Source organism: Peromyscus californicus, unplaced genomic scaffold (assembly GCF_007827085.1).
Source record: "Peromyscus californicus insignis strain IS unplaced genomic scaffold, ASM782708v3 Scaffold_10__1_contigs__length_136768540, whole genome shotgun sequence".
Lineage (NCBI taxonomy): Eukaryota > Metazoa > Chordata > Mammalia > Rodentia > Cricetidae > Peromyscus > Peromyscus californicus.
In genome coordinates, this window is record NW_026294391.1 from 85,509,240 (window position 1) to 85,532,604 (window position 23,365).

The 23,365-nt window shown below is 38.6% G+C and overlaps 1 protein-coding gene across 1 annotated transcript; it reads right to left on the reverse strand.

Moving 5' to 3' along the window:
- Nucleotides 1–19,293: 19,293 nt before the first annotated feature.
- Nucleotides 19,294–22,360, reverse strand: LOC128115487 (melanoma antigen preferentially expressed in tumors-like). Its single transcript, XM_052746221.1, has 3 exons — nt 22,071–22,360; nt 20,538–21,122; nt 19,294–19,807 (listed from the first exon to the last, which is right to left on the reverse strand). The coding sequence occupies exons 1-3, from the start codon at nt 22,358–22,360 to the stop codon at nt 19,294–19,296; spliced, it is 1,389 nt and encodes a 462-aa protein (XP_052602181.1).
- Between the last annotated feature and the right edge of the window lie 1,005 nt (nt 22,361–23,365).

The following is a 23,365-nucleotide window of genomic DNA, read 5'->3' on the forward strand; positions in this document are numbered from 1 at the left end:
GGATGAGTAAGATTTAGATTTTACTCTGAAAACTGTTACCAGCTGGATACAAGTCCTAGAACAAGGAATTTATCTGCCATATGTTCTGTAACTGTTCATGAATTTATTTTTCTCTATTATTATTATTATTATTCCACCATCCATCCAAAGAGTAAACAGTTGAAGTTAGTATTATGCTGTCATGTAAAAACTATGTATCATGAAATTTTACCTTTACTATTGAATGCTGAATATGCAGATTAAGAGATGACTATAGAAAACTCTTGAGCAGATCTCGGCACATAGCACTGCTTTATATGATACTTTTCTAGTTACATGTACTATTCCAGAATTGGAACTGGGTCCACAAGCAAAGAGTTAATTAAAAAATGAAATTAGGTTGACAGCGAAAAGTTATCAATGATTTAACTTATCTATGAATCCTGTGTGCCACAATATTAACTTTCCAGGCAAGATATGACCCCTGGTACAATACTGGCACAATTATTCTAGGAGTAACTAACACTTTCTGATTAGATCTGAAGCCCACTCCCTAGGAGGGAATACACACCTGATATTGAATGTAAACCTGGCTAAAATCTATGGCTACAGAGGTGATGCCCTATGGAGGAATCTAGTGCTGATGCTTTGCTAGATGGACATGTAATTAAACTGCCTTCTACATACTTACATTTATACCTCCAGGATTACAAAGCTCCCAGCCTTTATTGGTGGGTGACAGTGAAAGCAGAGATTCATAATTTGCCAAAGTGCTAAGATTAAGGGAGTACTGAGCCAATGTGGTGGTATTTTACATGTACTGAAATGTGATTTTAATTGTATGTTAATAAATAAAGTTGCCTGGGGGTCAGAGCTATTAGAGCCATAGCAAGTACGTGGCAGCAGTGGCGCATGCCTTTAATCTCAATACCATAGAGGACCTCGAGGGCTGTACATACAGGCAGTGACGAGGCAGTCACGTGATTGGGTTTACAACCAATGAGAAGGCAGAACAACTAGACTATATAAAGACATACACACAGGAAGTAGGTCTCTTTTCAGAGAGCTCTCTTGGCTGAAGCAGGAAGGGTAAGGCTCTTAGCTCTGACCTCTTGGCTTTCTTCTCTGAATCGGCTCTGTGTTTCTTATTTAATAAGACAGTTGGTTACATCTACATTTGGCGTCCAACGTGACAAGAATCCACTAAAAACCGCTTAACTTGGATTGGCGGCAGGTCTGGTTTCCCACCTGGGCGGCCCGCTTGGGCGGCCGGCTCCCTAGCCCAGGCCCAGGTCGGCTTGGCCTCAGGCCATGCTGACCATAGCCCCAAGCGTTTAGCTTAAAGCCGGTGCTACAGACAACTCAGGCCTGCCTGCCAAACAGGGCCCCTGCCTGTAAAGCCAACACACGTGGTTGGAGCTTAAGGAAGCCAGAACCAAGCCTTGACTAGGCTCAAGTGGGAACACGTGGCTGGATTCAAGCTCTTAGGTAGAACTTGTGGCTACGCTTGCTCTCTCTCTCTCTCTCTCTCTCTCTCTCTCTCTCTCTCTCTCTCTCTCTCTCTCTCCCTGTCTCTCTGTCTGTCTCTCTCTCTCTGTCTCTCTCTCTCTCTCTCCCTGGATTCACACCTCGGACACTAGGTGGCTGTTTTGAAATTCCCTCGGATTTGTACTGTTCTACGCGGACTTGGTAAGTCACTTAACATATCAGATATTTTAAAGGAAACTATTTAAAAGAGAAATTTTTTCCACATTAAAAAAATGGGTTTTCTGTGTACATTGGAAGAAAATTGGGCTTTGTTTGCAATTTTAAGCAGTCTGACAATGGAACAACTATATGAGAAGATTAATGTTGATCAAATTATGCAGTTTATTACTATGCTTATCCTCATTTTACTATTTAAAAAGATAGTCAATTTAAGTGCCAGTGTGACAGCTTTAGAAAAACTTGTTAAACCTGTAAAAATTCAGACAGAAGAAATTAACAGTGAAGTTACTTCAAGATTGGCTCATAAGGTTACAGAAAGAAAGCCTGTTTTCACACAGTCACCCTTAATTTGTCCAGTAACCGTACAGCAGTTGCCTGATCAAATGACTACACAAAATATTTGGGCTCCAATCAAAATGTTAGATTTATGAAGGTTTAAGGAGGCAATAGTATCTTACGGCATGCATTCCCCATATGTAAAGCAAATGTTAAACTCTTGGTCAACATATAATAGGATTGTACCACAGGATTGGCAGGAGCTGGCACAAGCTGTTCTTGAACCCAGTCAAAGGCTTCAGTGGCTAACTTGGTTCAAGGATGAAGCTAAAAACATAGAAAAACAGTGGAGGGATAAAGGAATACAAGTCTGCCAGGATCAGCTTATTGGAGAAGGTCAATATGCTTCAGCACAAACACAATGTTTATATGATGTCCAAACCCTAATTTTATGTCGAACGGCAGCCTTGAATGCATGGGACAGAGTTGAGGAACCAGGAAAAAAACTGAGTCATTTACAAAGGTTATACAAGGCCCAAAAGAATCTTTCACAGATTTTTTACAAAGACTGGCTTCAGCAGTAAAGAGAATGGTCCCGGATTCAGAAGCTGGTAAGATAATAATTGAATCTTTGGCCTTTGAGAATGCGAATGCAGCATGCAAAACAATAATCAGGCTGTTAAAGGCAAGATCTGCACCTTTGGAAGATTGGATTAGAGACACGGTTAATGTTGAAGCTCATGAGCATGATGATATGTGGGTAGGAGAAGCAATTTCAAAAGGTTTGAGGAATGTTAGATGGTTTGGATGTGGAAAGCAAGGACATTTGAAAAGGGACTGTAAACAGGTCATTCCTAGAAACAATGTTTCTTCAAGGAACAATGGTAACAGAATGCCCCTTCCTTCTGGAGTATGCAGAAGGTGTGGTAAGGGAAAACACTGGACCAACGAATGTAGATCAACAAGGGACAGACAGGGTAATCCTTTGCCCCAGTCTTCGGGAAACTTCCAGAGGGGCCTCATGCAGGCCCCAATAGCAAATCCAGTTCAAACCTTTCCTGCAGTCGTAGAGGAAACCCCTACTCAGAGCAATTAAATAGCCAAATGCCTATTGGAATAAGTCATGCTGGTCAGGATGATGAAACAGAGAGAATAGAAAATTCAGGAGAAAACATAAAGAAAATTTTTTGGCAAACTTCTATTAATGAACAAAGACCAAAATTATTGATAAAAATAAGTGGTGTTTTGTTGTCTGGTCTGGTAGACACAGGTGTGGACGTTACCATAATTGCACCAGAATTTTGGCATCCAACTTGGCCTCTTCAGGAGGTAAATGTTCAACTGTTAGGAATTGGGACATTATCTCAGGTGAAACAGAGTGCAAGATGGCTCGAATGTATATGTCCAGAAGGACAGAGAGGAAAATTGAAACCATATGTGGCTAATATAGCTATGAACCTGTGGGGTCGAGACTTGTTGCAACAATGGAATACTCAGATTAACATCCCTCCAATCTCAGAAACAAATCATAAACTAGCACATGTTTCTGAGAGAAATATTAGAAGGCATTATTCTGAGTGGTCACCAGCCATCCATATTATACAAGAACAGGGCACAACAACTGATGATCTTTCAAAGCCAGCTCTACCAACAGCTCTACCTTTAAAATGGTTAACATACAAGCCTGTATGGGCCCAGCAATGGCCTTTAACAACAGAGAAACTCCAGGCTTTAGAAGAGCTGGTAGAAGAACAGTTAAATGCTCAGCATATTGAGGAATCAACCAGCCCTTGGAATTCTCCTGTATTTGTTATTAAAAAGAAATCTGGTAAATGGAGAATGGTAACAGACCTTAGAGCAATTAACAAAGTAATTCAGCCAATGGGCTCTCTACAATCTGGAATTCCTTTGCCTACTCTGTTACCAAAAGGATGGCCTCTCATAGTTATTGATTTAAAAGACTGTTTCTTTTCAATACCCTTACAAGAAAAAGACAGAGAAAGATTTGCTTTCACAGTGCCTACTTATAATAATTCTCAACCGGTTAAAAGATTTCAATGGAGGGTCCTCCCACAGGGAATGTTGAATAGCCAAACTCTGTGCCAATGTTTTGTACAACAGCCATTGGAAGTGATACGTAAAAAATTTCCTAAATCTATAATTTATCATTATATGGATGATATTTTACTAGCCGACTCAAATGCAGATACTTTCGAAAGAATGTTTGAAGAAGTAAAGAAAATTTTGCCTTGCTGGGGATTACAAATTGCTCCTGAAAAGATACAAAGAGGAGATTCTATTAACTACTTAGGATATTAAATAGAACTTCAAAAAATTAGACCCCAAAAGGTGTAAATTAGGAGAGATCGACTACAGACTCTTAATGACTTTCAAAGATTATTTGGAGATATTTCTCATCTACAAACTATTGTTGGGGTAAAAAATGATGAACTGCATAATTTGTTCAAAACCTTAGAAGGTGACAAGGACTTAAATAGTCCAAGAGAATTATCACCTGAAGCTGAGAAAGAATTGGCCTTGGTAGAAAAGAAAGTACATGAAGGGCACGTGGATCGTATTGATCCAAAGCTGGATTGCATTTTGGTTATTTTACCTTCTAGGCATTCTCCTACAGGAATATTAATGCAGAGGGAAGATATTATATTGGAATGGATATTTTTACCAATTAAACCAAATAAAAAATTAAAAACTTATGTGGAAAAAATCTCTGACTTGATTTGGAAAGGAAAATTGAGACTTTGTCAATTAGCAGGAATAGACCCAGCAGAAATTGTCGTACCTTTAACTAAGGAGGACAATGAAAAATTATGGACAGAAAGTGAACCTTGGCAAAGAGATTGCAGTAATTTTTTGGGAGAAATTAACAGCAAATATCCCAAAAGCAATAGAATTGATCTTATAAAGAGAGCTGATTGGATCTTGCCTCGAATTGTACAGGAAAAACCCATATCTGGAGTTCGTACATTTTATACAGATGCCAACAAACAAGGAAAGGTAGGTTACAAATCAGAAAATTTAAGTAAAGTGGTTCAAAGTCCTTAAAATTCAGTTCAAAAATCAGAATTGTATGCTATTCTGTTGGTATTAATGGATTTTTCAGAACCTCTCAACATAGTAACTGACTCTCAGTATGCTGAAAGAGTAGTATTACATATTGAGACTGCAGAATTTATCCCTGATGCTTCAGAATTAACTTCACTATTTATTCAATTACAAGATACAATCAGAAAAAGGAGTCATCCTTTATATATAACTCACATTCGATCCCATACTGGTCTGCCAGGCCCTCTAGCACAAGGCACTGATGAGATTGATAAATTATTAATAGGAAATGTGTTGGAGGCCTCAGAATTTCATAAAAAACATCATGTCAATAGTAAAGGTTTAAAAAAGGATTTTTCCATAACCTGGCAACAAGCCAAAGAAATAGTAAAGAAATGTCCTACTTGTTCCTTCTACAATCAAACGCCATTACCAGCAGGATGTAACCCAAAGGGTACTCAAAGGAATGAAATCTGGCAGATGGACGTGTTTCACTTTGCAGAATTTGGAAAACTGAAATATGTACACCACACTATCGATACTTATTCAGGATTTCAATGGGCAACTGCTTTGAGTTCTGAAAAAGCTGATTCTGTAATCACTCATTTGCTAGAAGGTATGGCCATCATGGGTATACCTGCACAAATTAAAACTGACAATGCTCCATCATATGTCTCTGTTAAAATGAAACAGTTTTTTGCCTATTACAATATAAAGCATATTACAGGCATACCACATAATCCTACAGGTCAAGCAGTTATAGAAAGATCAAACAGAACTCTAAAGGATATGCTAAATAAACAGAAAGGGGTAACAAAAACCCCCAGAAATAGACTGCATAATGCTCTATTAACTTTGAATTTTCTTAATGCCAATGAGAAAGGAACAACAGCTGCAGAGAGACATTGGATAATAGAAAAAAACTACAGAATTAAATCAGCCTATATACTTTAAGGATGTGCTGACCTCAGAATGGAAACCAGGGTATGTGTTACGTTGGGGACAAGGTTTTGTTTTTGTTTCTACAGGAGAAGATAAGCTGTGGGTACCATCAAAATTGATAAAGGTTCGATTTGAACAAGAGAAACCTCTTAATTAGAGGAGGTGATAGTTCATCAACCAGCATGAACATCCAATTTAAACTAACTTATACCAGTAACACATGCCTTTTCATTTTATCAGATAATAACTTGCCAAAAAGGAACATCCTCAAAATTAGTCTTGGGGAAAGGTTTTTGTTTTTGTCTTTTAGGAGAATGAAGGTTAAGGAATCTGAAGAACACTGGACAAATGAGACAACTGAAGAAAAGGGACAAATCATCTATCCCAGGAAACAGAGTGAAACGGCGTATGGGTATATATTATCTAAAAAATTTTATGTCTTCCTAAATGTTTGTTCCTGCTCTTCTCGAAAGAAATTTAACACTATTGGTCTTCTAATAGTCCCAGTTCAATTAAAATTTAAAGCTGACTTTGGAGTTGGAGAATGGCTCTCTCCTTCTTTAAACTCAAGCATGTTGTTAAAAGGAAAATGCAAACTCCCTGTATCATGCCAGAATAAAAGAGCCATCTTCTGCTGTGGGACAGGAGAAAAGCCAAATTAATTAAGGGACTAGTCTATTACTAATCTCAACTCTTTGATTCTATTCTGATTCTTTAAACTTTTCTTAAAGTATAAATTTTATATCAAAATTTACAAGATTAATATATATAGATATATACATTTTAAACTTTGTTAAGATATGAATGGTCATATAAAGTACTAATTAATTCTAGAAAAAAGGCTTCAATTAGCTGCATATATATGTCTTTGTGTTCGAGTCTCTTATAAGTTTTCTGCAGGAATTCATGGCCAGGCCTAACATCAACTGAAGTCTCCAGGAAGAAGATGGGGCCCCACAACAACAATAATTCCACGTGGACAATAATAATATCACTAAGCTGACAAACATTATCTACAGATCAGCTTTGAACTACAAGGTGCTCAGAGCAATTTTGAGATGACTATCTGAGATGATCCAGTCTCAAAGACTACTTGAATAAGGACTTGAGATAAACCCTGAACTTTGGCATTATACACAGACTGGATAATGAAGGATATAGTTACCTTTCCTAGAATTTGACAATTAACCTAAAATTTTTCTTTCAGGATAAAGATAATTTCGCCCATACCCAGCAGGAAGCAATTTTAAGAATACGACGCCCACATTCCCAAAGAGGTGGTGTGGGGCGGGTGGTTTTTTGGTCTTTTTAATGGGTTTTGGGTCTGGGATAATTTTCATTGTTTAGGGGGGTTGGTTACAAGTTGTTGTCAAGGGTTAGGAAAAAGGCCAAGCAAAGGAGATTAGATTTAAGGTTCTTGTTTAAAAAAAAATAAAGAGAGAAAGAAAGAAAGAAAAGAAAAAGACAATTACTAGTTTTAAATACTTTACATTGGATTGGATTGTTTTATATTGTATACAAATTATATATATTTTGAAATTGATATTGTTAGAAAATGCTATATGTTTATTTCTAATTGTACTTATACCGTTCACTTAACAATGCAATTTTCTGATCCTTGAATGTTATTATTACCAACTATTAGGATATAAAGAAATGAAAGTTAGTAGTTAGACATTATAATAGAACTTGTATCATATTAGATATGTTTTAAAAATTGAGCAGATATATTTTAGACAGGTCATCTTCAAACCCTTCAGAGATCTACAGAATATGGCATTTAAAATGTTTTAATAACTTAGAAAATTTTTTCTTTTTTGAGACATGTCGGCTCCTGGCAGTACCAATCTACTTCAGAGAATATATGGGCATTGAAGAAACTGCATATGGAGTTAACTTTCATTGTGGCAAAAGTTAGCCACTGGACAACAAAGTATCCTCAAATCAACAGGACAAAATGGACAGACAGGACGTGAAAAAAAAGGACTACTGATTCTTACCAAAACAAATGTGGTTATGGCTTTATCAAAAGGCATCTTCTGAGGCCAGGACAATATGGCACCATCCCTGATGTGGCCTTCGCAATTTGGAAAAGGTACAGTGCCCTTTTCTTCGAAGGCAGCTGAACAGGCAGTGGGCCGATGACTTCTGATGTGCTATGGAACAGCAGCTGAAACAGTTATTCTTGAAGAGTAACTAAGCTCACGCTTCTCAATAGTAGACTGGCATTTGATAGAGGGATGTGGAGAAGAACGGGATGCTGAGATGAAGCCATATATACACAGCCAAGAAGAATGGACAGTTGAATTAAAAAACCATCAACAATTTCCAGAATTTAAAATCCTGAATCATGACATGACACTAGTGGAATTCAGGTGTTTCTGGTACATGGACTGCCCTTACCCAATGTGAGGTTGAACTGTTGACCTTGTGTACATCCTACTTCACAAATGAGTCTGTCAGATATGCTAAGCCTATAGGCTGAAGATGATGTCCCAGCACTGCGGAGAAACCTCAGGTGACTGTCCAGGCAGCTGGCTGTTTCTGTCAACTCACAAATTTTTTGGAAATTGCTTGTATGCACTTCCTGTTTTTATTTTTGTTAGCTAATATTATTTCCTTCTTGGGTCTCTGAGGGAGTTGAAGATTTGTTAGTTATAGTTGAAGGTTAGTTAGTTATAGTTGAAGATTAATTAGGATAGAAAGTGAATTAGATACATTTTGGACTTAACAAAATAGGATAGATAATGAAATTATTATCTCTGAGTTTGTCAAATACAAATGGACTAGACATTGTTTAGACATTTATTACTTGTATATATTGTATATAGTTATTGTACTTTTATATATAGTTTTTCTTTTGTTAGTTATAACCTTTTTCTTTTTTTTCCTCTTTATTAAAATAGAAAAGGGGAAATGTGGTGGTATTTTACTTGTACTGAAATGTGATTTTAATTGTATGTTAATAAATAAAGTTGCCTGGGGGTCAGAGCTATTAGGGCCATAGCAAGTACATGGCGGCGGTGGCACATGCCTTTAATCTCAATACCATAGAGGACCTCGAGGGCTGTACATACAGGCAGTTATGAGGCAGTCACGTGTTTGGGTTTACAACCAATGAGAAGGCAGAACAGCTAGACTATATAAAGACATACACACAGGAAGTAGGTCTCTTTTCAGAGAGCTCTCTTGGCTAAAGTAGGAAGGGTAAGGCTCTTAGCTCTGACCTCTTGGCTTTCTTCTCTGAATCGGCTCTGTGTTTCTTATTTAATAAGACGGTTGGTTACATCTACAAGTCCCAAATGGGAGGTCTATATTGCCTACTCCAAGACCCAGGAAATATTGCAAAAGACGGGATCAAAAGATTGTAAGAGCTGAAGGATGGGGAGTAGTACTATAAAAAGCTGTCATATGGATATGGCAGTTGGTGTTATGAACACAAAGCTGCTGTGAATACAACCATAAGACCCTTATACATAAACAAAAAAGACACTAAAGTAGGAGGAGGGCTAGCTGGGAAGAAGAACCAGGTCAGTAGGAATGGGAATGATAAAAGAAGGTAAGATGGGAGATATGATTGCAACAAATTGTTTATAAGTAAGAAACTGTGAAAAGTAAAACATAATAAGAGACTAGAGCTAGAGATGGCTCAGCAGTTAAGAGTACCACGTTTGGTTCCCAGCACCCATGAGGTGATGCATAGCCATCAGAACTCCAGTACCAAAGGCTTCTATACCCTCTTCTGACCTTTGCAGACACCTGGCAAGCACATGGTGCACTTATATACATGAAGGCAAAGCTCTTGTACACATAAAATTATCTAAAAAATTTAAATAAGAGAAAAATTCAAATCCTTATTTTTCATTAATTGTTGGCTAATCAGTCACAAGTAAAAGTCACAAATCAAAGCTAAGATAAAAAATAAAACCTAACAATCCAAAGTAGTATCTTTTACCTCATATTTTAAACTGATTTATCTGCTTGTTAGTATTTCAGATAAAGGCACAGAGAGCTATAAAATTAGTCTTTTTTTTATTATTTAAACTGTTTGGCCTAATGGCTCAGGCTTCTTGCTAGCTAGATCTTACATCTTAAATTAACCCATTTCTATAAATCTATACCTTGCCACATGGCGCGTGGTTTACCCGTATCTTTACATGTTGCTTCTCATCACGGCGGCTGGCTGGCAGTGTCTCACGACTCAGCACTCTAAAATTAGTATTTTTAAAAATTTCATTTCCTGGTTGCATCTTCTTCATTCTCCTCTGTGAGTCATATTTATCCAGGGTGAGATGACTAATCTCACCAAAGTTTTTCCTTTTCTTCCTTTGTCTCAATAATGAAGGACAGAGACTAAGATTTAAATAAATGTAAACTTGAGATGATTCAATAATTTATTTCATGCCACCTGGCAAATATTGAGTGCCAAGACAAATGGGAGCCACATACATTGAATGTCCATTATGTCTGCATGGATAGAGAACATAGTATCAAGAGTATAAAACACAATACTCTCAAATTAATGATTAGTATGGTTGCTGATTACGTGTGCCTGAAATTAACTGCATTTTTCAAAATTTCTAAAGTAATATGTACCATTTGTAAATCAGAATTAAAACTCATGGGAACATTGCTCTGTATGAAATATTTCAGATATAAAGACTCGTAAAAATTGTAACAACTTTAAATTGTCACATTAAAATATAAATCTTCACATATTGAAACTTATTCACACATCATAGCTGAAACTTGCTCAAAGTCCTTTGTGATTATAATAACTTCCTTCCTGCCTGGTAATAATCATTAACAAGGATTTTGGGGCTTGTTCTTAATAAATGTCATCGCTGCTTTATTTCAAAAGTACAAATCACCATATGAAATGTGGATTTTGTTGTTGTTGTATGTTTGATCTATTGGGAATGATAAAGAAGAACAAATAGACATTAACATTACAACATGTGACTTGGGCATGTGCCTCCTTACATATTTTCCATTAGAACTAATTAAATATGCTTCCTTCTATGTATATTTTCTATTAGAGCTACTGAAACACACCTTCCCTGTGGGTGTTTTCTATTAGAACTACTAAAATGAACTCTTTTGCACACATATATTCTATTAGAGCTATTAAAATGCACACACTCATTTTCTTATTTTCTATGCTTTAATGAGCAACAGCAAATTCTGCAGATGCTCCCTGGACCCTGGGCCAAATGTGCCTGTGACTCTGGCTTTATATTGAATCCCACTGGACACTATAGAGCTTGAGTGCTGGGCAATTTCACACTGCCTCTCACCTTCCCTCTTCTCTGGAATCATTGCTGGCTAACCTAGGTGCATAAACAGAAGGGCCTGATGCCAATTAAACAGCCTTTGTTTTGGGAGACTTCAGAGAGAAACATGCTTGGAAACTCATTGCACTTTATATACTTCAATGAAACTCAGGGAAGTGGAGATATATTCTGACTACTAAAAATGAGGGTTATCTGAGAGATGTAACTGTTCATCCCCTACAGATCTTTAAATGTCCCTGACTGAAGGTATACATCGTGGGCTGTCATGTAGATAGGACAATAAACTAGTTCCAGACCACTTGTTTCCTAGTTCCCTAAGCTTAAAGAAATTCCCCTGCTATTATCATTGTCTTGCTTTCCTAGGTGAAGGTCTGAGGATATTTAGTCTTATTTTTTTTCATTTCCCAAACCAGGGATACTCTTGTTGTAAACAAAAGTGAAAACTACATGAAAGAAATAAAACTGTTAAATATTCCTTAAATTGTATTATTCATGGAGAAGCATTATTAACAGTATTACTTAGAAATACTAGCAGGCAAAATTAATTGTATTTTTTTTATCTGAATTATTCTTTTTATTTATAATATTTTTATATTTTACATACCAACCACAGATCCCCCTTTCATCCTTCCTCCTGCTCAACAGTCTGCCCCACAATCCACCTTCCATCACCTCCTCCAAAAGGGTAAGGCCTCCCATGAGGAGTCAGCAGAACCTGGCACATTCAGTTAAGGTAGGTCCAAGCCCCGTCCCCTGAATCAAGGGTGAGCATGTCCATACCATAGGTAATTGGCTCCAGAAAGGAGTAGGCTCTCTGCATATGGGAGACAGTGTAGCTTGGTCTGTTTGAGGGACCCCTGGCACTGGATCAGGATCTATCCCTGGTACACGAGCTGGCTTTCTGCTGGATTTCATGGGGGCATTTCCTCAACCGAGGCTCCTTCCTCTCTGATGACTGTAGCTTGTGTCAAGTTGACACACAAAAACATCCAGAACAACCATCTCCCAGAAGCATCTGGCAGGACTCTGGGAACTGACCTTTACCAGGATACTCATCTGGGGTCCCCATAACTTTCTGAGTTGCTAAGACCAAGGTATGTTATACCTAGACTGGACAACACAGTGTGGGATGTCACAGCCAGATACCAGGTTTGTGTTCAAGTAAATCCAAAACAGAGAGCTCTTACCCAGGAAGGGGTCCAAATGAGAGACCAACACCCCCAAGAATTCTGGGAAAACTGAATTCACCAAAATTTGACCTGTTGGGAAAGGATAAAAGTACTTGCTAGTTTTTATAGATATCTTTTCCAGGTTGGCAGAAGCATTTGCCACAAGGATTGACACTGCTCAAATAGTAGCTTAAAAGCTCCTCCAGGAACTGGTCCCCATTGCAATGGGGTCTCACAATGGCCTGGGTTTTATAGCCAAAACCTCTCAATTAATAGCTAAAGCTTTAGGGATAGATTGAACACTTCATTGTGCACATTGACATCAGAGTTCTGGCCAGCTAAAAACAATAAACAGGACATTAAAAGAAACTAACAAAACTCTCATTAGAGTCTACAACAGAATGGATAGGCCTCCCTCCTTGCTTGGCTTCAGCATGCTGAACACCATAGAGGGAGGGATTTACCCCGCTGTGGGATTATGTTTGGAAGACCTCCCCCACTGCTTCCCAGGCTCAAAGACCAGCAGTTGGAAACCTCTCTAACCATTCCTTTCTCAAGTCACTACCCACCCTCCATTCCTCCCATAAAGGCTATTCATTGGACTATCCGAGAGACCCAGCCAAACTCTGAATCCACCACCTGTTTCCCTTTGTTCAAGTCCTGTGATACTGTCTGGGTCAAGCGAGTAGCCAAAGGGGCTCTGGAACCAACTTGGAAATCACCCTACATGGTGATTCTCTAAACTCCTACAGCTGAGAAGGTAGCCAGCATTACACCATGGATCCACCACACCCAGGACAAAAAAGTGGAAGGCACACACAGTGTTGCCAAATGGACTGTCTGCAGACTATGGACCCATTGATATTAAGGTTTCGTTGAGTCAGGGCCCTTGCACTCCCTGGCCCTCTACCTCCTCCTGAGACTTGTGTTTGGGATGAATACAAGGTTATGGTCCAACCCCCACGGCCCTCAGGCCTGGACCTGGGAACTAAGAAAGAGAGATATAAGGAAGGTGATTGCTAGTGTGACTACAAACCAGAAACCCATGTCCATCTTGATCTTTACATAATAATACCCATTTTCAATGTCTTGTATTACAATTCTATGCATGCCCTCCAGCTTGGCCCTCTAGTTGCCAGACACAAGTGAGCTTCTATTACAAAAATTGGGTTTGTGAAACTGAGGCTTCCTGAAAAAGTCCTTCAAAAAGATCCTGGCCTTTGGAAAGTGGGAAAAACCTGAGTAATCAGACTCTGTGCCACAGGAAGGGACCCTAGGGATAGAGTTAATCATTCTCAGCCAGAAATAGGCCATGATTGCTAATTATGCTTAAGACACCTGGCCCCTGTACTACATAGGGATAGGAACTACGCAGACTGTCAGCCCACTGACTGACAGAACTCACTGTGACTGGGGGCAGCCCAAATTAAGTTAGAGGACTTAACCTAGGCATTTCCCCTATCTTGATGCCTGCTATTCTGCCTTGGAGGTTAATTCATCTGGATAACGATGATATTCCTGAGCCCCCGAGACTACTGGATGAGCATGTACCATTAGTTTAACTAAATTTTCTTCTGCTGTTCTTTTCCAAACTAAGTAGACAGGTTGATCAGGACCTAGAGATATTAAAAGTTTCCATTTCTGAGTTAAAACAACAGATTCCCTTACTGAAATGGTCCTACAAAATTAGAGCACTTACTTCTCATGAGACAAGGGGGACTATGTATGGCTTAGGGGAAAACCTGTTGTTTCTATGATAATTGATCAAGAGTAATTTTTATAAAAAGTCTTGCCATGGTTAAAACAAAACAAATCAAAACAACAACAACAAAAAAAAACTAAAAAAGAAAAAGAGACAAAGTCATAAATCAGATAATTCATACCAGTGTCTGTCTTCTTAGCCCCCCTGGCTAACTACTCTGCTATCAGCACTGGATGGGCCTTTAATTATCATTCTGATTGGATTAATGGCAGGCCCTGCATCTTAAACTAGATGGCCAATTTTGTAGAATTCAGTAAAATTAATGGTCCTTAGGACAAACTACCCTCTTTATAGCAGGATCAGTCCACAATTTGACTCATTCACTAAGACCTGTGGGGAATGTAACAGGGCCCCAGTGTTGGGATTCTGCCACCATTCCAGCTGCATGACCACACATGTGCAGTTCAGGAGCTAGGCAAGAGGTCTTGAATCTTACATCATCAGTGCTCACTGGTGATTACGTGTGCATGGCATGGTCACACAATCAGAGCATGCATGGTGTAGCTCCATAAGCCCACCTGTGGGACCCCTTAAAAAGCCAGACACAGACCCCTCCTCCTCTCTCTGTTCTGTTATCTCTTCCCCCCACTGTCTCTCTCTGTCTCTGCTCTCTGCACATGCATCTCTTCCAGGCCTGGTTCTTTTCTATGCCCCCTCCTCCTCCTAATAAAGCTCTGATACTGTGTTTTGTCATGGCTCGTGACCTTTCTGTGCAGTAACCAGCACCGCTTATCATCTTTAACACCCAGACCTTAGTAGGCCCACAGACCTCAGCACAACTTACTTCATGATGGAAGTACCATTCAGGCTATGAAACTAAGCACATAGACAACACCATGTGACAAAACTAAAACAAAGGCCTACTCCATCAAAATCCATAATTCTGGGAACATCTCTAAATGTACTAACCTTGCTTTTGGGCTTCTATAGTTCTGGTTTTGGCTAACTCTTCTTGTTAACTGAAGTATGTCAACCCAAGATATGGTTTTTCTGATTAAAAGTTCATCCTGAGAAAGACTTAGGGATACACTGAGATCCCAAACACCCAGTGTAGTCACAGGCCAGCTAATAAAGACTTTCTATTGGCTTAAATCTGTGTCTGAGCATCCTTTTCTGATAGATACTCCACAACAATTATAATTACAACATTTCCCCCTATCATTTTCTTCCTCCACACCCTCCCAAATATCCTTTCTTACTCTTTCAAATTCATCAGTTATTTTTTTTAAATAATCAGTCCCACTTCCTAAGAGCATATAATTTTTATCAGGATTCTAATTTCTTAAATCATCTACAATAATCAATTGATACAAGATGATCTGGTAGAAAAAAATTCCACCTTTTGTAGATGTAATTCTTTATGGTCTTATTAAATAAGAAACACAGAGCCAAAAGCAGAGTTAAAAGCCTCAGAGGTCAGAGCAGTAGCTAAGAGCTGAGACCAAGACCGCCTTATTACCACCTGCTGCCGCTGTCCTTCCCCTGAGAAAGAGACCTACTTCCCGTGTGTTTGTCTTTTTATTGACTTTCTGTTCTGCCTTCTCATTGGTTGTAAACCCAACCACATGACCTCCTCATCTCTTCCTGTCTATACAGACCTTCAGGTCTCTATGGTTGGTATTGAGATTAAAGGCATGTGTCTCCATGCTGGTGGTGTCCTTGAACACACAGAGATCTGCCTGTCATGTGATCAGGATTAAGGGCATGTGCTACCACTGCCAGACTTCTGCTAAATGGCTTGTTATTAGCTCTGACCCCCAGGCACTTTTATTTATTAACATACAAATAAAATCACATTTTAGCACAAATAAAATGTCACCATAACCTTTAACGTCTACTTCCATTTAAGAAAATGGAAGAAGAGCTTCTGAAGACAGCCTTGTACCTAAAGAGTAGCACCTTAAAAATAGAAGAAAACCTTCAATATGAATAATCATCGCAGACCTTCAAATTTAACTGCATCTGTCTGGTTGGACTCAAGATTAACAGAAGCTTGTAACATTTGTCCCTTTCTAGTCCTAACTTTTGGCTTGAAGATGTCTGTCACTAATACCCCAACCTCTGCCACTACTTCAAACATGGGTGAATGCTGTGTGACAAAACTTTTCATATGCAGAGAATATACTAAATGCAACATTAGGATGAGGGAAAAAATCAAAAGATAAAGTTAGAAGAAAGACGTGAACTTAAGTTTTAATAACATTTTATTTTAATATAAAATGCTAAAAATAATGTAATGCTAACAAGAAAATGATATAAAGCAATTGCTTATTACACTGACATTTTAATAGTTTTTACAGTCTGTATAAGTAATATGAAAGATATAAATAAGTCACTAAATTTTCATTTTTCTTCAAAGTATGAAATATTATGTTAAAAGGGAAACCATAGGTGAATTACATTCTTATAATTTTTTCTTCCTGACAATCAAATGTCACTTCTTATCACCAAAACCAGAATTAATACAAATGGTTTTAACTACTTTCTAAGTTTTTACTGGTGTCCTTGTTTGTTATTTTGTTATTTCAACATGTATCATGAAACAAATTCAGTTTAATTTTAATTTGTTACTATTACTTGTATTATCTGTGTGCATTGTGTATTTGTGTGTGCACATGTGTGCGTGCGTGCGTGCATGCATGCATGTGTGTGTGTGTGTGTGTGTGTGTGTGTGTGTGTGTGATGTGTGTGATGAATGTGATGTGTGTGAGTACCGAGGCATCAATTCCATGGAATGCATGTGAAAGACAGAGGTCAATCCTTGGAAATCCATTCTCTCTTTCCACCATGACATTCATGTGGTCAAACCCAATGACTATATTTACTATACCATCCCAATGACCTAAAATCCAATTAATCTTAACAATCTTTTACTGAGTAGCTCTGAAATCCAGTATGTTAACTTTTAAAAACAGAAACAGTATAAACTCATTATGTTCACTTTTACTACATCTTTAAAATTTTATTGCTCATTTTATTGCAACAAGAAAACGCTAACTGTAACACAAATTTCTAAACAGTCCTATTAATAGAAAAAACCTGGAGCCAGATATTGGGGTGAAAGCTGAAAGATCAGAGAAACAGAACAAGCCACAGCCAACCTCACTTCCACAACTCCTCATCTGATCCTGTTTCCAGGAATCCTCAGACTGAAAGCTTCTGAATCCTCGCCCAAATGGATCTCAACTGAACTGCTGCTAAAAGCCTAAAAGCTTAAAAGCCTCCAGTTCCTGGTCCTCACGCCTTACATACCTTTCTACTTCTGACCATAACTTCTGGGATTAAAGGCGTGTATCTTTCCCAAGCAAGACATGAAATCTCAAGTGCTGAGATTAAAGGTGTGTACCATCATTGTCTGGCCTCGACGTCTAGTGGCTGTTCTGTTCTCTGACCCCAGTAAGTTTTATTAGGGTACACAATATATTGGGGGACACAATATATCGCCATAGCTAACACAAATAGTTATTTACAATTCTTTAGTTACTAAGTTATTGAATGACAGTAATGTTACCATTTCAACATGTGATTGCAACTAAGTGCTAATTTCAAAGAAATTCAGTATGTTAGTTACCATTTCAATATATCAACATTACAATTATTAATTACTGACTTTATGCCCTTTGTTTCTTACTGTCTTTTAGATATACAGTACAGCATTTCTGTTTATGGTATATCACATTTTGGAATGACCAAATATCTAGGACTCAGTATACAGATTTGGTTAAAATAAGCACAACAAATGAAGCAACTATAGTGGAAAAGCAGCAGCAGGAAACTCAACCAGAACCATGTATACCAGGATGGAGATGGAGATGGTGCAGTAAGACACAACAACCAGGTGTGGAGGAAAGTATCTAAAGGAAGAACAGCTGTGTTGTGCCATGGATCCTAAATGTCTCCCAAGCTAATATGATAGAAGGTGGAATCAAGTTGATGGCTCCATGGCAGGTGGGTGGAAATTTTGAATAGGTTAGTTCAAGAACAGTTTCCAGGGCAGGTGGTAGAAACTTTAGAGCAGACTAGCTCAAGGATGCATATCAGTGTAGTCCCATTCCTGAAGGCTGTACAGGGACTCAGGCTCTGGCTCTCTCTGCTTCCTGGCCTCATGAATTGAAAGGATTTCCCTCTGCCACAAGCTCTTTACCATGTTCTGCCTTGCTGAAGTTCCAAACCAGTGCAACTAAACAATCATGGTGAAATGTCTAAAGCAGGGAAACAAAGTTCTCTTCTGAACTAGTCTATTATGTCAGGCATTTTGCACAACGACAGAAGGCAGACATCAAGCAGATGTTTGAGAAAGCCTCTAAGATGGTAACATTGAATCCATGAATTCTGTTGAGAAGAGTCAACATCATAGAGTCCACTTTGCATTGAACAGACCATGTAACAAGAACAAGGAAGATAAATCTGGGCCCAAGAGTGTAAAACAACTTCTTCTATGCACTAATGAACAGTGGAGGAATAGATAAACCACAGAAACATTCAGCCTCTGAGTGGCTTGAGACAGGGACCCTGTCTTGTTTGTCTGTTCATTCTTGCTGCCTACAATAATATCGCAAACCGATCCTTGGTAAATGAGTATGAAATAAAGAAAAACTGAGCCATTCAATGGGTAATGGGCACAGATTCTTTTTCTCACTGTTAAACCCAGATGGTTTCCTATAAGCAACTGAAAACATCTTAATAGAGAAGCTTAATACATCTCAGGGGATATAAGCATTTTTTTCAATAACCACCGGCCCTCCAAAAGCATACCCAGGAAAGGTTAGAGTGTCATGTCTGGTGTCAAGTGCCCAGAAGTAAATCTCAGTGAGGACAAGGCTGTGGTAATTTATGATGTAGTCTTTCCAACTCTTCTACCTAAAACTTCAGTAGGTAGGATGAAGTACTATCAAGAACAATAGTCAAGAGACACACAGACACTCTCAGAGTCCTCCATCTTCTTCTAAGTTATTCTCTATAGAAATCAGTTACATACCTATATTTTTAACTATATTTTGCTACAACATAATAACCTTATATAGTCAGTCAATGGGATCAAGAAAAAACATTTAATATTTAAAGGGAACATATCAAGGTGAAAATGTGTTGGACTGTAAATTTAATCAGAGAAAGTGATCCAATGCATGTCGTTCCTTTCTGCCTCTTGTAGCATTCTTTTCAATTGTGCCTGCACATCAGCAAGCTTCTGTCGATCTAAACTGTCCTGAAAGTGCCATCTCCCATAGCAATGCACAGGGATAGGATAAAATACATATTTAAGCTGCACCAAGGATGTTAAGTGCTCAAGAATTCTCATTAGCATAGTCATGGTAATTGGATTGGAGGAAAAGTTGAGGATTCGGAGTTGAGAACAGCGACTTAGTGCGGCGATGAGAACAGAGATTGTAGAGTCTGTTAAAAGGCAATGATTGATTGCCAGATGTTGCAAGGTGCTAGAGTTATTCTGCAAAAGGTTATAAAGGGGCTCACTATCTTCCCAGTTCATTGGGTTGTTGCTGATATTCAGGAGCTTTAAGTGGTTGGCTTGAGGGCACTCAGACAGAAACTTGAAGTCATTGTAAGAAAGTTCACAGAATGGTAGATGTAAGAATTCCAAACTAGCTGGTAGGACTCTGCAGGGAGGAAACAGAAAAGTATTTCTGAAAAATGAGGACTAGAAGAGGGAAACTATATCTATGAATTTAAACAAATGACTTTGTACATGGATTGCATCAACAGAAAATGACATAAGCTTTCATGTACTTAATAGACTTGTGGGTCTATGAAAAATACTTTAACACCCTGACATATACTATTTTAACCTTGACAGTGTGTACAATATTATAGAGTTGTGTGAAAAACTTAGTGGAAAATATTATCTACTTAGTAATTACAATATAATCAAAGGCAGAGGAGCAACCAACTGGAAGCTCCCTGTGGCCAGTCCACAAGTGACAGCCTCTACAGTCACGGCCTTAACCTTGGAGATTTTCCTAATGCTCTGACATTACTGTCTATGGGTAGATGGCTATGTGCACCTGTGCCCAACCTGAAATCTTTCTCTCAATTCCTCCTCTTCCTCTCTCGATGGCCAGAGGAGGACTGCATTGTTCTTTCCACCTTTATACTTCCGGAATGAGCACAGTGCCCGCACATGCTCAGCTGACTAAGGTTTTTGTAACCCCATTTTCTCTTCAATTACAGAAAGATATCCTTCCCTAGCTGTTTTTAAACTCCCAGCATAGCCCATGCTGAGGTGGAAAGAGAAAGGGCTATAGGAAGCTTAAGAATATCGAAGAATTATTTCTCTCATCTTAAAACCAGGCTATTATTGGAAATTGAGTATCCATCCCATGCCCTTACCTCAGGACATTTTCAAGATGATCTGTGAGACAGAAAGAGGACAAGTTGAGCTCATTGAGATGGTCCATACGCCCAAGCTCAGAGATAAAATTTCGAAAGGCTTCCCCATTCAAAGATCTACAAGTGATTTTACACAGACAAAGTCTGTCCAGGTGCACCACCTGAGCCAGAAGGGTGGTGACCTCACTCAGAGAAGCCTGGTCAACTGCCAGGTGATCAATACATTTCAGATCCAGATGATGTAGGGTATTTCTACAGTCACACAATTTGTCTATTTGCAAATCTCGGCAGCACAGGTGCAAAGAGCCTGAGCTCTGCTCTACTTTATTCAGAAGCAGAACCAGAAATTCAGTTTCCCTTAAGGTTCTATCAAGGGAAAGGTTCACTAATAATTCCATAGCCTGCTTGGAGGACTGAGCCCCAGGTTCTGAACTTGCCATACTACACTGTCCTTCGATTTTCGAGATAGAGTGCTCAGAGTAAGCACAGGAGTGAAAACAGGCAGGTGACTTAGCACTACCCTCCGGGCAGATGATCTTGCAGCCAAAATCCTGCCTTAAATCTAGGATCCTCAGTTTAGGGCTCCTGCAGGGAAGAGAGAACACAGAATACTAAGAGGCAGCAAGCATTAATATAACTGAGCAGGATCACTGATAACACGTACTGACAAAATCATCTTTTTTTTCTATTTGTTATTCCATATACCAGCTACCAGCAAGACTTTCTTATTCAAATACTATATCCTTTACTATTTTCTATGATCAACTAATGCTCACAAGTCTTGCTATTCCTGTCTTCTACAAAACATCTCCATTACATATCTCTATCAACAGTAGCCTCACTCACATCTATTACAAAATTAAAACCCTCTGTAAGACAATTAGAGTTTTTAAGATAACTTCAACTGATGTACCAACCCCCTCACATTGATCTTCAGCGTTCACCATTAACTAACTGTGAAAGATTATCCAGTCCTCTCTTGCAACAGGCTACAGGATAATGTTTTGCTATCTTGCCATATACCCATTATACGCATTCTTACTGAAAAGCTGAGTTCTTGACAGTAACACCTGAAGACCATCAAGCATGTCTTTCAGTTCACCATGTTTCTTGTATGCTTAATTTTCTATCGTGGAGACAAAAAAGGGCCAAGCTCTTACCATTGCTGTCAGTGTCTTCTCATGCCCATCCACTGAGGAAGCAGCAGTGGACAACAGAACAAAATTATCAGTAAACAGCACACACTATTTTCTCTTTTATTCTCCACCAATCCTCAGCAGTCTTAACACTCATGTCCTTCTTTTATGTAATAATAACACCATAATGCGAATCCATCAACAGTGCCCTCAATCGCTTACATTCCATACCCAACCTTGTAAAACACTTGTTCTCAAAGTGACCTCAAGCACTGGACCATCAGTCCCATAGTCTTTTTCACTGTTTCACTTTTTGCATACTACCTTTGGAAGAATAGCAGGCTGTGGCATAACCTCCTGTGTCTTACCACATCTCTATTATAATACAGGGTCTTACCTAGAAGCTGAGTTCTGGACAGGTAGGAACTGAAGACTCTCGACCATGGCTTTCAGGAGATCCCGCTGGGACTCCCGTGTCCTTAATGATCCAATGTGGAGACACATAAAGGGCCAAACCTTCACCATTGCTTTCACTATATTCTTATGCCCACCCTTGAAGGCAGCAGAGAACAATGGAACAAAAAGCTCCCTTGGGATCTCCTCGAGAGCGTGAATTGCTGCAGGCTCATTATTCAGTAGATGCTGTATAGCAAGATTCAACAGTGTGGGCAGTTCCTTGTTGTCCATCTTAAAGAACCTGAAGAAGGGTGAGAAACATTAGAAAACTTGACAGATGGCCACAGAATCTTCTTTGCAACCATTGTTAGCAATATAGACAACTATTTGTAGAATAAATAAAACAGTCATTTCTGGATACCTGCCTCTATCTGTAGGCAAAAGAAATTGGTTTGTGAATGTATTAAGGTCTATTTGTGTATGAATAGACATAAAACAACTCCTCTACATATGTGTATAAATAAATATTTGTAAGTGATCAAATACCAATAGAAATGAGCACTAGGTTAGCAGAATACAATTTTGGTCGCTTAGCTACTTGACTTCTGATATTTCATCTCAATAGTGTATAAGCCATCAAAAAGAAAGGGTAAATCTATACAAAAGTGATTTCATCATCATTCGCTTGGAAATATAAAATGCTAAGACATCCAATTAACTATGATTAAAGAAAAAAAGAATGACATTCCAGCCCATGACTTGTCATACTTGGATCACTTTTGTGGCATATGAAGACACACCAAAATTGCAAGAGATATGCATGAAAGAAGATGAAGAAGATGGTTAGGGGCTTCAAAATGATCTGAGCCTATAGCCAGAAACACCAGTCCCATCATAATCCTAAAATACAAAAATGTATCCTAAAGATAAAGGGAGAACCAGTGTAATGAAGCAACTCTCCCAAAGATGTGCAATTAAATCATTATGTTCTCTCCCTTACGTAGTAACAGTCTACTGAAAACAGAACAGAAATTCTAAGCATCTAGCAAAGGTGCCACATTAGGTGTTAAGTTGGAAAAAGAACTATATGACATGGTTAGTGTAGACTAGAGGAAGATATGGAAATACAGAGTGAATTCCATTAAGATGTGTAGTTAATATATCTTAAAAATGAATGGAGTCAATGGGGAAAGAACAAAAAAAGAACTAATCTCAAGGTTGGTTGGGAAGTGATGGGAGAGCTGAAAAGTGTAGTGAAGGGGAGTTGACGAGGTGAATATGTTCAAAATATACTGT